The sequence below is a fragment of the Parambassis ranga genome, chromosome 10 (assembly GCF_900634625.1).
Source record: "Parambassis ranga chromosome 10, fParRan2.1, whole genome shotgun sequence".
Taxonomy (NCBI): Eukaryota; Metazoa; Chordata; class Actinopteri; family Ambassidae; genus Parambassis; species Parambassis ranga.
In genome coordinates this window covers 13,944,829-13,957,455 of record NC_041031.1, presented here as the reverse complement: position 1 = coordinate 13,957,455, position 12,627 = coordinate 13,944,829, and the positions used below count along the sequence as shown (strand labels likewise).

Genomic DNA, 12,627 nt, shown 5'->3' with positions numbered 1-12,627 from the left:
TCACTTGTCTTGAATGGACTTGACTGTCCACATTGTTCTTGACCTGAAAGCAACTTGCTATATTTGACAGAAATAGCACTGCTGTGCTTTCTTAACAAGTGTCTTGTGATAACGGGAAGATTTGATGGACCCTCATTGATTCTGACGTTATCTGCAGTAAAGCATTTGGGTAAGGATAACAATAGTCAGTTCTACGATACTGTGGGGAGGGGATAGGGGTGTTTCTCTTGCCTCTTTGATCTTGCAGAACAGTCCAAAGGAAGACTGCAGTGTACCTAGGACAACACAAGAATCTTCCTACCCTTTGACCTCAACCAACACGCAGTTTGAACAAATGGAGTCAGGTTTATTTTTTTCTTGATGCGTTTACAGATTGCAAGTAGTCCTCAGCTGCTTGCCCTTGTGCAACTGTACAAGTGGCAGGTTGATGACATTCAATGCTGTGCATCCACGCAACTGTGTGGAGTCAAAATTTAAGTGGCTGAGGAAAGCTGTGCATTGTGCAGCTTCAATTTGGTCTGAAAAGCAGCGCAACTGTGTTGCCTTAGTTTATTGTGCATTGGTTTTGGTGGGCGTATCCCTACACTTCTCTTCACAGAAATCACAGTGCAAGACTGGTTCACACACGAGTGAAGTCTTCTAACCTGGAGCATGTAGTAAGATGTTGGCTTAACTTGTCAAAACTTCAGCAATGTTGTAGTTGACAAAATGACATCTTGGAACTGGCTTTATGTTAACCTCAAATCATCTGTAACAATGCTTTACTAGCATATTCCTCTTTGCCCTTGGGGCCCCTATTGCTTTGCATCTTAAAATCATAAGATAAGTAGAATCAGATATGAGTATTGTGTGGTGGGTGTGTTGTGTAGATCACTCTTTGTTTCAGATCATTCTCGTCTGTCCACTCCGATCTCGCCTGCCTCTGAATGCAAAGCCATCTGTGGAAGCTGTCAGCGATTATGAGTGTGGCCCCTGAATGAAGTTCCAACCCCCTGTGCGCTTGAGCTTAAATCTGAACCCCTGACGTCCTTCGCAGAAGCCCTGCTATCTGTGTTTGTGTGTGCCTTTTTCTTTTTCCTTTGGTTTCTCAGGTCAAATTCCCTAAAATTGTCTTATTTGTCGTCTGGGATGGCCTAACCTGTGATGGAACACTGAGAATCCAGTCACATTAAGATCAAGAGCTGCTAGCTTGTTTCGCTAATACTGCATCACTTCAGTCTCGTGGGTGCCAAGTTAAGTAATTTCGGTTCCCTTTAATTATTTTTTTTTCCCCTTTAACATACCATGGCTTGTAATGTAACTCAACATGTTGCATGCACATCAGCTCTGCATAACATTTTTTTCTTATTCTTAATACAACATGATGTTCATGAAGTCGTTGTCAAACATTGCAGTAGTACATGGTCAGGGGGGCTTTTGGGGTTGGGGGGGGGCGCAACGTTCTTCTCTCTCCTTTTCAGATTTCTCATTCAGCTTAACTTGCTACTGAGCCAGGAAACTCGAACGTCTGCAGGGAGTCTGGGATGACTTGGTACTACCAGCCTCTAGGGTTCAAACTTGTAACGCGGACAAAATGCACATCGTTGAGGAAGCATAGCTGCGGCAAATGTGGCAACATCGTTGCGGTAAACGTTAACCATATTGACAAAAGTCACATTAGATAATTTTTTCTGTGGGGTTTGTGGGGGTGGGGGAGCTTAAATTGTCTCTGTTTTTCATTGCAGCCATAAACTTGTTAAGAAAGCCTTCACTATCAATTTGATCTGCGAGTCCACCTGAATTGCAAATGGAAAAACTGCTTTTAAGTATCACCGGGGATATTGGTATTGTGGCTGAATTAATATATAGATGTTGTGGAGTCAGTGATACACCAATGCAGTGTCGTGGGAATGCTTGGGATTGGGGGGAAAAAGTTGTCTCTTTCTTCTAGTTTCAGCTCGTGTCCAAGCGAGATCCCCATGCGATGACAGAGTAATATAGGTTCCAGGTGTCGAGGGTTTTCTTTTCCTGGAGGAACAAAGATTTTGTTCCTTCAGGTTTTGCTTTTACCCCCACTAAAACAACAACAAAAAAGCAAAAGACTCCGGTGGTGGCACTCCTGACATTGTCGGGACGGGGTTCAATTCCCTGCGGTGTCTTGCTTTTTACCTGGCCTTGTGGGGAAATGTGATGTAGTTGTTCAAAACCATTTAGATATAATAACAACATGGTCACTCCAACATTTTGCAATTTATTAATACATCTTTGGCTCTGTTTGTGTCCGTAACTAAAAAAACTCACTCTGCACAAAAAGTAATTGATTTCTCTGGCATTGTATTTTGTAAGTTATATGAACTGCTGCTGCAACACTGAAATGTCTATCAAATAAACTATTGAATGACCAGAACAACCCTGTTTTATTTAATTGGTTGCTTGTACTGCACTCCTGATCAGCACTAAAGCAATAAGATGTTAAAATATTTGATATGTTTACGGAATCTAAAGACTTTGACACCTTTTTTTTAAAAAAACTGAAAAATACTTGTACACACATACAGTTGTACAGTATGTGAATGTTTCTGTGGATGCTCTCATTCATCCAGGTCATAGTCATTTCCAAGAGTTTAAATTGAGGCAACTGGACTCAAGGATTGTTTTTTGAAGACGTTTCGCCACTCCCCCAACTGGCTTCTTCTGTTCTGCTACTTTTCTGGTTGGGAGGGGGTTTTATGTGTTCAGGACCTCTGTGGGTGGATCTTGCAAGAGCTCACATGACTAAGATACCTATAGTTGGTTAATGGCCAGTTAACGACGAGTATGTGAAGGTTATATGTTTAACAGGTCAGACTCACTACATCAGTCTCAGGCAAGGTAGGATGCAGTTTTCCATCTGGTGTTATTACAACTCAAGAAACCAGAGAGCGTTAAGTAAATGTAGTGCCCTTCCAACAACACATATTGTACAGGGAACAGACATCCTTATCTATGATGGTATTTGGAGGATTTATGAATGATTTGTACTGTTAGGGATCTCGTAATTACAGTTAGGTATCAGAGTAACATTTCTATTTAGAGGACCAATAGGATTACACAAACTGTAGTAAATAAACCTTTTACTTAAAGGTGACATAAAAACAAATAGCTCTTATACGTTATTTGTTGGATTTTATTTAACTTACATAGATGTATTCAATGCATTTCTAAAAAGACGAGAGTTAAACAACATTTTGTGTCGTCTAAATTTAGGTCTTATTTGTTATGCTAAAACTCTACAAGTCCAGACGCCTTGCTTCAATCTTCTCTACGTATGATGACCTGGATGACTGAGAATCTTCATCAACAACTTGTTATGCTATGGTTGGTTGATTGAGCTCAAACCTTTGTGGAACCAATGTGCAGAAGATCAGTTCCCGCGGACCCATTTTACATACGTGCCATTTGCTAGCTAGACCTGCTGCAGTTTTCCTGTCGATCTGTGTTTGTGTGTGTGTGTGTTTGATGAGTTGTGGAGGTGAGGGGAGATGTGGTCCTTTTTTGCCAGGGATCCGATCAAAGACTTTGCTTATGAAATTCTCCCAGACAGCCAAGAGAAGTCTGGAATATGGACTCTACACCGGGGCAAGCGAAAGGTAAATGCGACAGACCGTTACTGATTCTCCGCTAAGGGTTAGCGTTAGCCCGCTTGCTCACGGAGGCCCGTCTCTTACCCGACTAGCTAACATTAGAGTAATTTTGATGCTTTTATCTAGCTTTAACGCTACGTGTCAACGGCGTTAGTGGCTTTCTGGTTTTTATGCTGATTTAATTTCACTTTCATATTCCTTATTTATATTTGATTTGTCTCATTATCGTTACCTTTCCCTGAAGGTGTGGGCTCAGGCTTTGTGTTTACTCCGAGTCAGACACGTATTTCTCGCCACGTCACCCCGTTTTCGTCGCGTTAATTACTGTTATTTGTGTCGTTTTAACATGATGCTTTATCATATTATTTAAAAGGTTCGTTACTTATCGTTGACGGCACCAAACGAAACTTGCTGTCGTTACTATAATTGTTAAGAAGCAGAAGCTATACTGTCCGTGTCATCACCTTTACTTCAGATCAGATGACAGCTGGGCAGCAGCATCCTGCTTTCATCATCTTTAGCCATGTTTACTGTTATTTCGTTATGTAAGGTGCTATAAATGTGTCGCTTCACCACAACCTGTCCTACAGACCAGCGGAGAGCCGGTCTCTGTATTTGTGTACGAGGTGTCCCAGGGAACCGACCAGCAGACCCAGCTAGCCAAGGCTGCGTTCAAACGTATGAAAACCCTGCGTCACCCTAACATCCTGGCCTATGTGGATGGTTTGGAGGTATGTGTTTTTTTATTTGCATGGATAATAGTCACAAAAACACACTGCCTTTAGGAGGTGGGCCAGTTTGCGCTACTTACATGTGACTTTAACAAATAGGCAGCTCACTTGATATGTGATGTGAAACTCCAGCTGAGACCACATTTGAAGGACATCATCTGCTTAAGCAGAGTTTGGAACACATAGTCTGTAACAGGTCTGATTACTGAGACCTATTGTGAGTCCTTTTAGTCATTTTATACATGTGCATCCTTCATATAGCAGCTGGATCATTATGACTGAGCATCCCCAGAGAGGGAGACTTATGCAGCTTATGCAAACAGTAACTACAGATGAGTTATTGCGTAGTCGGAGACACTTAAATGTATTATACAGCCGCTCTCCTCAGGTTAGGTTCTAAGCTGAGTTTTATTGTTCAATTGGTCTGATCTCAAAACATTATACTGTCAGGTCAAGTCCGTTTTATGGATATTTCCATTTCACAGTCTGCAGTAGCATCATTGTTGATTGATGATTTATATGCAGACAACAGAGAGTTAATTTGATTTGACTGAGAGCATACTGTGATGAATGCTAATGCCAGGTCTGAATGTGTTCTGGGTTCAACTTCTCATCAATTGGTGCTTTGAGATGTTGCAAAATGGCGTTTTGTCATGTATCCATTATGTAATCTTTGTGTCTCATCTCCACCATCTGCTTTTTCTGCATGTTCATGTTCAGACAGAGGTGAGTGTGAAAAGATTGCTGATAATGGTGCTAGTAGTAGTTGTATTAAGTAGTATAACTAGTAGTTTCCTTGTTTTTTTTCTGTGCTTAGTAGGGGTAGTTCTACCATTACCCCCTTCGGTCAGAACATCTGTAACATGATAAGCAAATGGATGTCTTTTTAAACCTAACTGTGTTATGCTACACATGCTAATATTGAGAAGGTTTGGGTGATAATTTAGCACTATTATAATATATAAGTATTAATATTCCCTTTTGGCACATGCCTGTGGTGATACAGTTAACAGCTGTTTGTGTTGTTTGAATGAAAAGTGACTACTCAACAAAACAATCAAAAGAATATTTTACTTTTTATTTGCTTCACTAACAGTAATGTACTGTATGTATGTGTATGTATACAGTAAGAAGAAATCCATTTTTACCAACTCTTGCCTGTGGTTGTTACAGACAGACAAGAGTCTGTACCTGGTTACTGAGCAGGTGACACCACTGGCAGTTCACCTGAAGGCCCAAGCAGAGAAAGGTGGTTCTGGGGAGCTGGAGGTCTCGTGGGGACTGCACCAAATAGTGGTAAATGACAGGACTATGTACTGCTGATATTTGGAGAGGAGCTATGTTTCAGCACACTCTTATTGCCCTGCTGTTCACTTCTTCATACAGAAAGCTCTCAGTTTTCTGGTCAATGACTGCCACCTGCTTCATCACAACTTGGGCATATGGGCTGTTTTTGTGGATCGAGCTGGAGAGTGGAAGCTTGGGGCCCTTGACCATGTCGCCCCTGAGCAGGGTGATCCAAGCGGGGTCTCACTCCCCGCACCGAAGGCTGTTTATCCAGACATGGAGAAATATGACCCCCCAGAGATGTCCAATAGCAGTGGAGAGAAATGGTGAGAGACAGATATTTAAAAACAACAACAAACATCTAGATCTCTTTGTAATCTTTTAGACTAATCTGTATTGTTGTTGCAGGGCAGGGGAGGTGTGGCGACTAGGCTGTCTGATTTGGGAGGTGTTCAATGGGCCGTTACCTCGCACATCCTCCCTTCGTTCGCTTGGAAAGGTATGTCTAGTGTTGAGATTTTGTGGCATATTTACTCTTTTAAGAAGCATTGTCCTCTCTGACCATGTGAGATACATTGGTCTCATTTTGCTGTAACTTAGGGATGCTGGGGAATAGCAGTATTCATATATTTTTCTTACAAATGTGCATTATAATCAAGAAGAAATGAATGTTCAGTTGCGCGATGTGTTTGCTGGCAGAGGCTCATGGTTATGTTTTCTTTCCTTTCTGTGCCCTCAGATCCCTAAGACCCTGGTCCCTCACTACTGTGAGCTGGTTGGGGCCAATCCTCGGGCTCGGCCAAACCCAGCCCGTTTTCTCCAAAACTGTAGAGCCCCAGGGGGATTCCTCAGCAACAGCTTTGTGGAAAGCAACCTGTTCCTGGAAGAGATTCAGGTCTGCAGAGAGTTGTTTATGTTAGCCACAACCTCACAAGTGTAATTAGATTAAGCCCACATTTACGTGGTGAAAACCAAATCAGGTTTTAATGTTAATGCACAAGAACTCAATGTGTCCCCAAAACATCCCACTCTAGATCAAGGAGCCAGCTGAAAAGCAGCAGTTCTTTCAGGATCTGAGTGACAACCTGGACTCCTTCCCTGAAGACTTCTGCAAACACAAGGTCCTTCCTCAACTGCTTACTGCCTTTGAGTTTGGCAATGCTGGTGCAGTTGTCCTTACACCTCTCTTTAAGGTAAAAATCACCTTCCTGAGCAGCTTTGACACATTTTAAACACAGATATTATAAAAGCATGTGCTACACAAATGACATCACATGGCTAGCAGTCTGCTCCAACTCCATTATTTTCAACACTCTCAGCACTGTTGAGCAGAAGAGGCGCACAGTGTGTCTTCAAAGTAAATTGCTGAATGTGTTGTGTTAGCGGTGCTAAAAATGTAATAATCAATTATGTTTATGATCAATTTTCCTTTTTAATATGATATTTGTCCTCAGACATTTTTTACCACAACACACTGATCACTTCTGTTTGCTCAATTAGTGAGGTAGTATGTTTTTTACTCCCTAAATTTGGGATTTCTTGAGCTCCCTTTTATAAGTCACATTTTATTCTCGCTGATCTTTTTGCCTTGTCTTCCAGGTGGGAAAGTTCCTGTCAGCAGAAGAATACCAGCAGAAGATCATCCCTGTTATTGTGAAGATGTTCTCCTCCACAGACCGTGCTATGAGGATACGACTACTGCAGCAGGTATGGCATAATTCAGAAATATTTTATCTGACTTAGATCTCACATCTCTCACATCTGGAAGCACATTTTGTTGTTAAATATCAGGGATAAGTGCAGTAAGTCGATGTACCACAAGAACAATCATGCAAATGCATTAAAAAAACTTGTAAACTTATTTTAAAGACTTATTTTTAAAGAGTAATCCAACTGGTTTCTTTTTCTGCGTCTCTCTTTCTCAGATGGAACAGTTCATTCAGTATCTGAATGAGGCTGCAGTCAATTCGCAGATTTTCCCTCATGTCGTTCATGGCTTCACAGACACCAACCCTGCCATCAGAGAACAGACTGTTAAGGTGGGGTAAACACAACCACAAACTATATATTGTGTTACTACACAAGCCTGCAGACATCTTACCTATTTCTCTCTCCAGTCTATGTTGCTACTGGCTCCCAAGCTGAATGAGACCAACCTGAACCAGGAGCTGATGCGTCACTTTGCCCGGCTGCAGGCCAGAGATGAACAAGGCCCCATCCGGTGCAACACCACTGTCTGCCTGGGAAAGATCGCCTCCTACCTCAACACTGGGGTAAAGCTCAGCCACATCATTGTCGAGAATATATATTGTAAAAACATTGAAACCAAAATTGAGTAAAGAATTTTACGATCACTCTTTCGACAGACTCGTCAGCGTGTTCTGATTTCTGCCTTTTCACGAGCCACAAAAGACCCGTTTCCTGCTTCACGCTCTGCTGGTGTGCTGGGCTTCGCCGCTACACATAACTACTACAGTGTAACGGAGATCGCTGGCCGAATTCTCCCCACCCTATGTGCCATCACTGTTGACCCTGATAAGGGTGTCAGGGATCAGGTACGTGGACGTGAATGAGCACATGGTGTACTCAAAGATGTGTTTTTTTTTTTTTATAATACCAGCAGCAAACTCCTTTACTTTAAGTAAGCAGAGATGGTGAAGACAAATTTAAGCTAGTTCCCACTTTGAGTTTTGACTTTGAGCTGCAGAATAAAACAATTACCGGTATCCTTTATATCCTTTTTATAACACTTGTCAGCTTTGAATAATCTTTATTGCTTCATGCTCAGCAATTATATTAATCAGTAAGTTAAGTGAGTTTTTTTTCTCTCATTTCTGTCAGGCATTCAAAGCCATCAAGAGTTTCCTTTCTAAGCTGGAGACTGTGTCAGAAGACCCAGCCAAGCTAGCAGAGATAGGTGAGACACTGTACTGAGCTGCTACTTGAGGTCTCATGACTCACTCATCAGTAAATGTGTATTAGGTTATTGCATGTTACATATTTGTTTCTATACAATGACTGACTGACAAATACTAGTATTGTAATCAATAGACACCAGATTGCTTGATAAATGTCGTCAGCCTTTTCTTTCTAACTGAATCCTCTGCCACTTTAGCAGAATGACCGTGGGAGCTAATATGATCATATAATTGGTCCTGTATATGCCATGCAGCACCGACTACCACAGCACAGTTCTCAGTCCCTAAACCAAAATCTTTGTCTCCTGTCTGTCTGTCCTGCAGAAAAGGATGTAGCAGCGTCTGCTCAGCCTGCTGGTTCCTCTTCCACTTGGGCTGGCTGGGCTGTAACCGGCATGTCTTCACTAACTTCTAAGCTCATCCGCAACACTCCAGGGACAGAAGGGGGTGCAACGCCTGAGGGTGGCGAACCTGCCAGCACCACCGACTCCACACCTGCCGCTGATGGAGCCCCTGCACCTGGTAGAACTGAAGACCGTTTTTATTACATTGGTGTTAAAGGTGCTCTCTGAAACCTTGTCTTTTATTTCTCTTAGATTCTGAAGATAAAACTCCACAAGCCTCTCTCTCTCACCATGCTGCCTCTAGTCGTGCCAACCAATCACAGAATCTCGCCGTCACAGACAATGATCATGAGCCGGCAGGAGACCGATGGGATGACGAGGAGGACTGGGGGAGTTTGGAGGTATAACTATTATGTGCCTATATGTGAGATTTGGGTAATACCACCACTACTAGTAGTAATAATGATGATGGCTATAACACAGTGCTTTTCCTTTAAAGGACCCAGAGAAAGCTCACACTGAGCCAGATGACTGGAACAACGATTGGTCAGGAATAGCATCGTCTAAAAAGAAGGCCAGTGACAGAGGAGTAAGAGATCTTTGTTTTTCTGTCTTCGCACAATGCAGGTTTATGTGCTAATGTTCCTAACACCACTGATGCCAGTGTGAATAATTCTTCTCTGTGTTGATACATTTTAACCTTTCACCAAACTTTGATTAGTCATTTCAGGTTTATCCCATACGTGATTTTTTTAATTTTGTCTTGTGTGCAGGTTGGCCGGTCGTCCGCCTCCATGGCGGTGAAGAAGCAGAGCTCTGACTGGAGCAGCTCAGGCTGGGACGCCGATGACAGCTGGTCCAACGAGAAGGATGGCCAGGGTCAAAGCTCTGCGGGCGAGGAAGGCTGGGGCAATGACTGGGGAGAGGAGGACACGGACACGGCTGATAAGACACTCCCTCTGCCAGAAGGGGTGCGGTTAGCCAGCGAGTACAACTGGGACAGCAGCAATGCAGTGAAGGGAGCGAGCCAGAATGATTTGTTTGCCAGCGTGTCCCAGAGAAACACAGCCAGCACTGCTGGCACCACGGTGAGAGTGCAGGGAGGCACAAAGAGATTTGTGATAGTGCTATGATAGCTGAATATATAGGGGTTATTCTTTTTAGACCAGGGGTTCTCAACCTTTTTTTTCTTTGGCAGACTGGAGATGGTTGGAGCGCAGAGGCAACAGGCGACTGGGGAACGGAGGAGAGCTGGGAGTCGGTTGAGGGAAGTCAGAGTGAGTGTCAGCTCAGTCACTTAATGCCAAAGTTTCTTTGGTCCTTTGTTGTTGCTCTTAACAAAAGTAAACAAGTCCAATATTCTGACTGTGTGTTTTGCAACCACATTCTTTTTTAAGTACTATACCACTTGTGTCATCCAGGTCTCAGCAAGGCAGAGCTGTCCAAAAAGAAGAGGGAAGAGAGGAGGAAAGAGCTGGAGGCAAAGCGAGCCGAGCGCAAAGCTGCTAAAGGTCCTCTCAAACTGGGTGCACGCAAGCTGGACTGATGAGGTTAGAGCCGGAGGGGGAGGAACATGGACCAGGGTGGTGGATGGACAGCTGACATTCCACAAGTAAAGGACCAGAAAGAAATGAGAGGCTTGCTGGCTGAGCAGAGGCGTTTTCTGTTTGTCTTCTTTGAAAAACTGATTAATGGCAGATGGAGGCAAAGAGACAAGTGTAAAGAAGAATTGAGAGAGACATAAAGGCACCACAGAGCAGCACTCCGCACAGCAGAGGCCCGAGTTGATTTGACAAATGTTTCCCTGTGGGTTTTTTATCCATGAAGTTGCTGTAAAGTAAATGTATATAACTGATGCATCACATTTTAAAAGGATTTTTTTAAAGCAGAAATGTATATGGTAGAACTTAGGGTCAAATCTGTATTATTCATCTAAATGGTTTCAGTACATACATTATGCACACACACGCACACACACTCTCGGTGGATATGAATGTTTTAGTTCAGCTTTCACAGAATTACAGTAAGACGTGAATCCATGCATGCACTTGTGTATTTGTGTGGCCTAACAAAAGGCTCCATGACAACAATTACAATTACAAATTTCATCAACTTTACTTTTGCACATACAACACTGTATATTACTGTGCTGCTGCTACATGTGTGTGATCTGTACATGAGACGAGCAGCAGCTGCAGTGTTTGAAGTGAATCGAATCTGAGCGACTGATTTGTGTTTAGATGGATGTTTTGTGTCTCATGTGAGGTGCAGTGGTTTGGCGGAGGGTCAATGAAAGTCTTCAGGAGGTCCTGTGTCTGTATGATCCTTCAAAGTTCGTTTCATGCATCTGTAATTTTAACTAATATTAGGTGTGGTGTGGGTAAAAGAGAAGCTTACTTAATATTTGTGCCTTTAACTGGAGATCTGCTCTGTGGGACCACACCAAAGACCCCAGATTACAACAGACTGAACCTGAAGTGTCAAAGCATCAGACTCTGTGTTGTGCTTGGTCTGTTCAGTTGATCGGCTGTCTGGTATTGATAGGTTGATGTTATCAGCCATGCAAACTGCTTTACAGTCAAGCTGAGTGACACAATCAACAGCCACCATTGGTGAAGCTAATGTCCTAATGTTTTGGTGTGGTGGGGTCAGGTCAGGCAGGAAACTGTGCTGCAGTAGTCTGAGGAAAGATGGAGGAAATGTTTTAAAGAGAATCCAAATCATGTAGCATGTGAGGTATTATGACATAATAAAAAAACAAATAGGAAGATACTTGACTGTATAATTTAAGCCTTGTTCTTACTTCTTATTAACTATCTATAAATCTAAAGGTTATATGAATCCCTGGGCACTTTGTTGCTAAAAAAAAAATAGATAAACCTACAGGGTGCAAAATATGACAAAATATTAGACAAGTCTAAAAGGCACTCTTGGATTAGTCTATGACAGATGTGATGGTTTTTACAGAACCATCGAACTGCAACACCAGAAAGAAAACAAGCTTTCATGTTTTTTGCTATAACAATACTGTTTAGAGCATCAGCAACAATTAGAGCATGATACACATCACAAGAAAAGTTAATTGTTATAACATGAAATCGATTTATTATAACAGGCTTTTCATGCTCATTTTTTCTTTTTACGTGGCAGATTATCACTTCTGTAGTTTTCTAAAAGTAACGAACTCAAGCATAAAACTTAAAAAAATAATAATTACCTCAGGATTCAAAGGGACTTTGACAATCGAGCGTCAATCTGACAGAGTGAAAGTGTGTGGAGGTCTTAAAATGGTTTAGTAGACACATGTAAACACAACAACAGGAAAGAAATTACTGTATTGACAGTTTGTTCAGGTGAGCCCAGCTGCTTATGTGACTGCTGGAGTCATGGTGTCCGCGGGGTCTTAAAAAGTATTCAAAGTTGATCAATCAATTGTGGGACAATTAAGGCCCCTATAAAGTATTGAAAAGTCTTAATCCCCATTTCATGAGGTATTCAATTTTATTGTGATTCAAGCTTTGACTCCAGAAAGTATCCATGAATATTCCTCTTCGCGATGTGACGGTGGTGTACTCGTTGCATCTGGGCTGTGACATCACCCGACGGCGACTGTTTTGGCGTTTTCTTGCACTCATTGCAAGGAAACAATAAGCGTAGCATGGGCATAAATGCGGTAAAACTGAGCAGTAGGATGGGCGACACACCATTGCCCATACGTGTGTGATTTGATGGTATAAGATTTGAA

At 42.3% G+C, this 12,627-nt stretch overlaps 1 protein-coding gene across 2 annotated transcripts; it reads left to right on the top strand.

Annotated features, from left to right (window-relative positions):
* Positions 1-3,421: 3,421 nt before the first annotated feature.
* scyl1 (SCY1-like, kinase-like 1) lies at positions 3,422-11,650 on the top strand. Of its 2 annotated transcripts, XM_028416720.1 has the most exons (19): positions 3,422-3,608; positions 4,193-4,333; positions 5,054-5,059; positions 5,507-5,629; positions 5,720-5,946; positions 6,029-6,119; positions 6,360-6,515; positions 6,655-6,813; positions 7,220-7,327; positions 7,546-7,659; positions 7,738-7,893; positions 7,987-8,175; positions 8,462-8,537; positions 8,863-9,060; positions 9,135-9,283; positions 9,382-9,471; positions 9,656-9,970; positions 10,081-10,159; positions 10,304-11,650. In XM_028416720.1, exons 1-19 carry the CDS (start codon positions 3,501-3,503, stop codon positions 10,426-10,428), a joined length of 2,610 nt encoding a protein of 869 aa, XP_028272521.1. In that variant the 5' UTR covers positions 3,422-3,500; the 3' UTR covers positions 10,429-11,650. The 2 variants fall into 2 exon arrangements, with proteins under 2 accessions (XP_028272521.1, XP_028272522.1); XM_028416721.1 differs by lacking the exon at positions 5,054-5,059.
* The last annotated feature ends 977 nt before the right edge of the window (positions 11,651-12,627 follow it).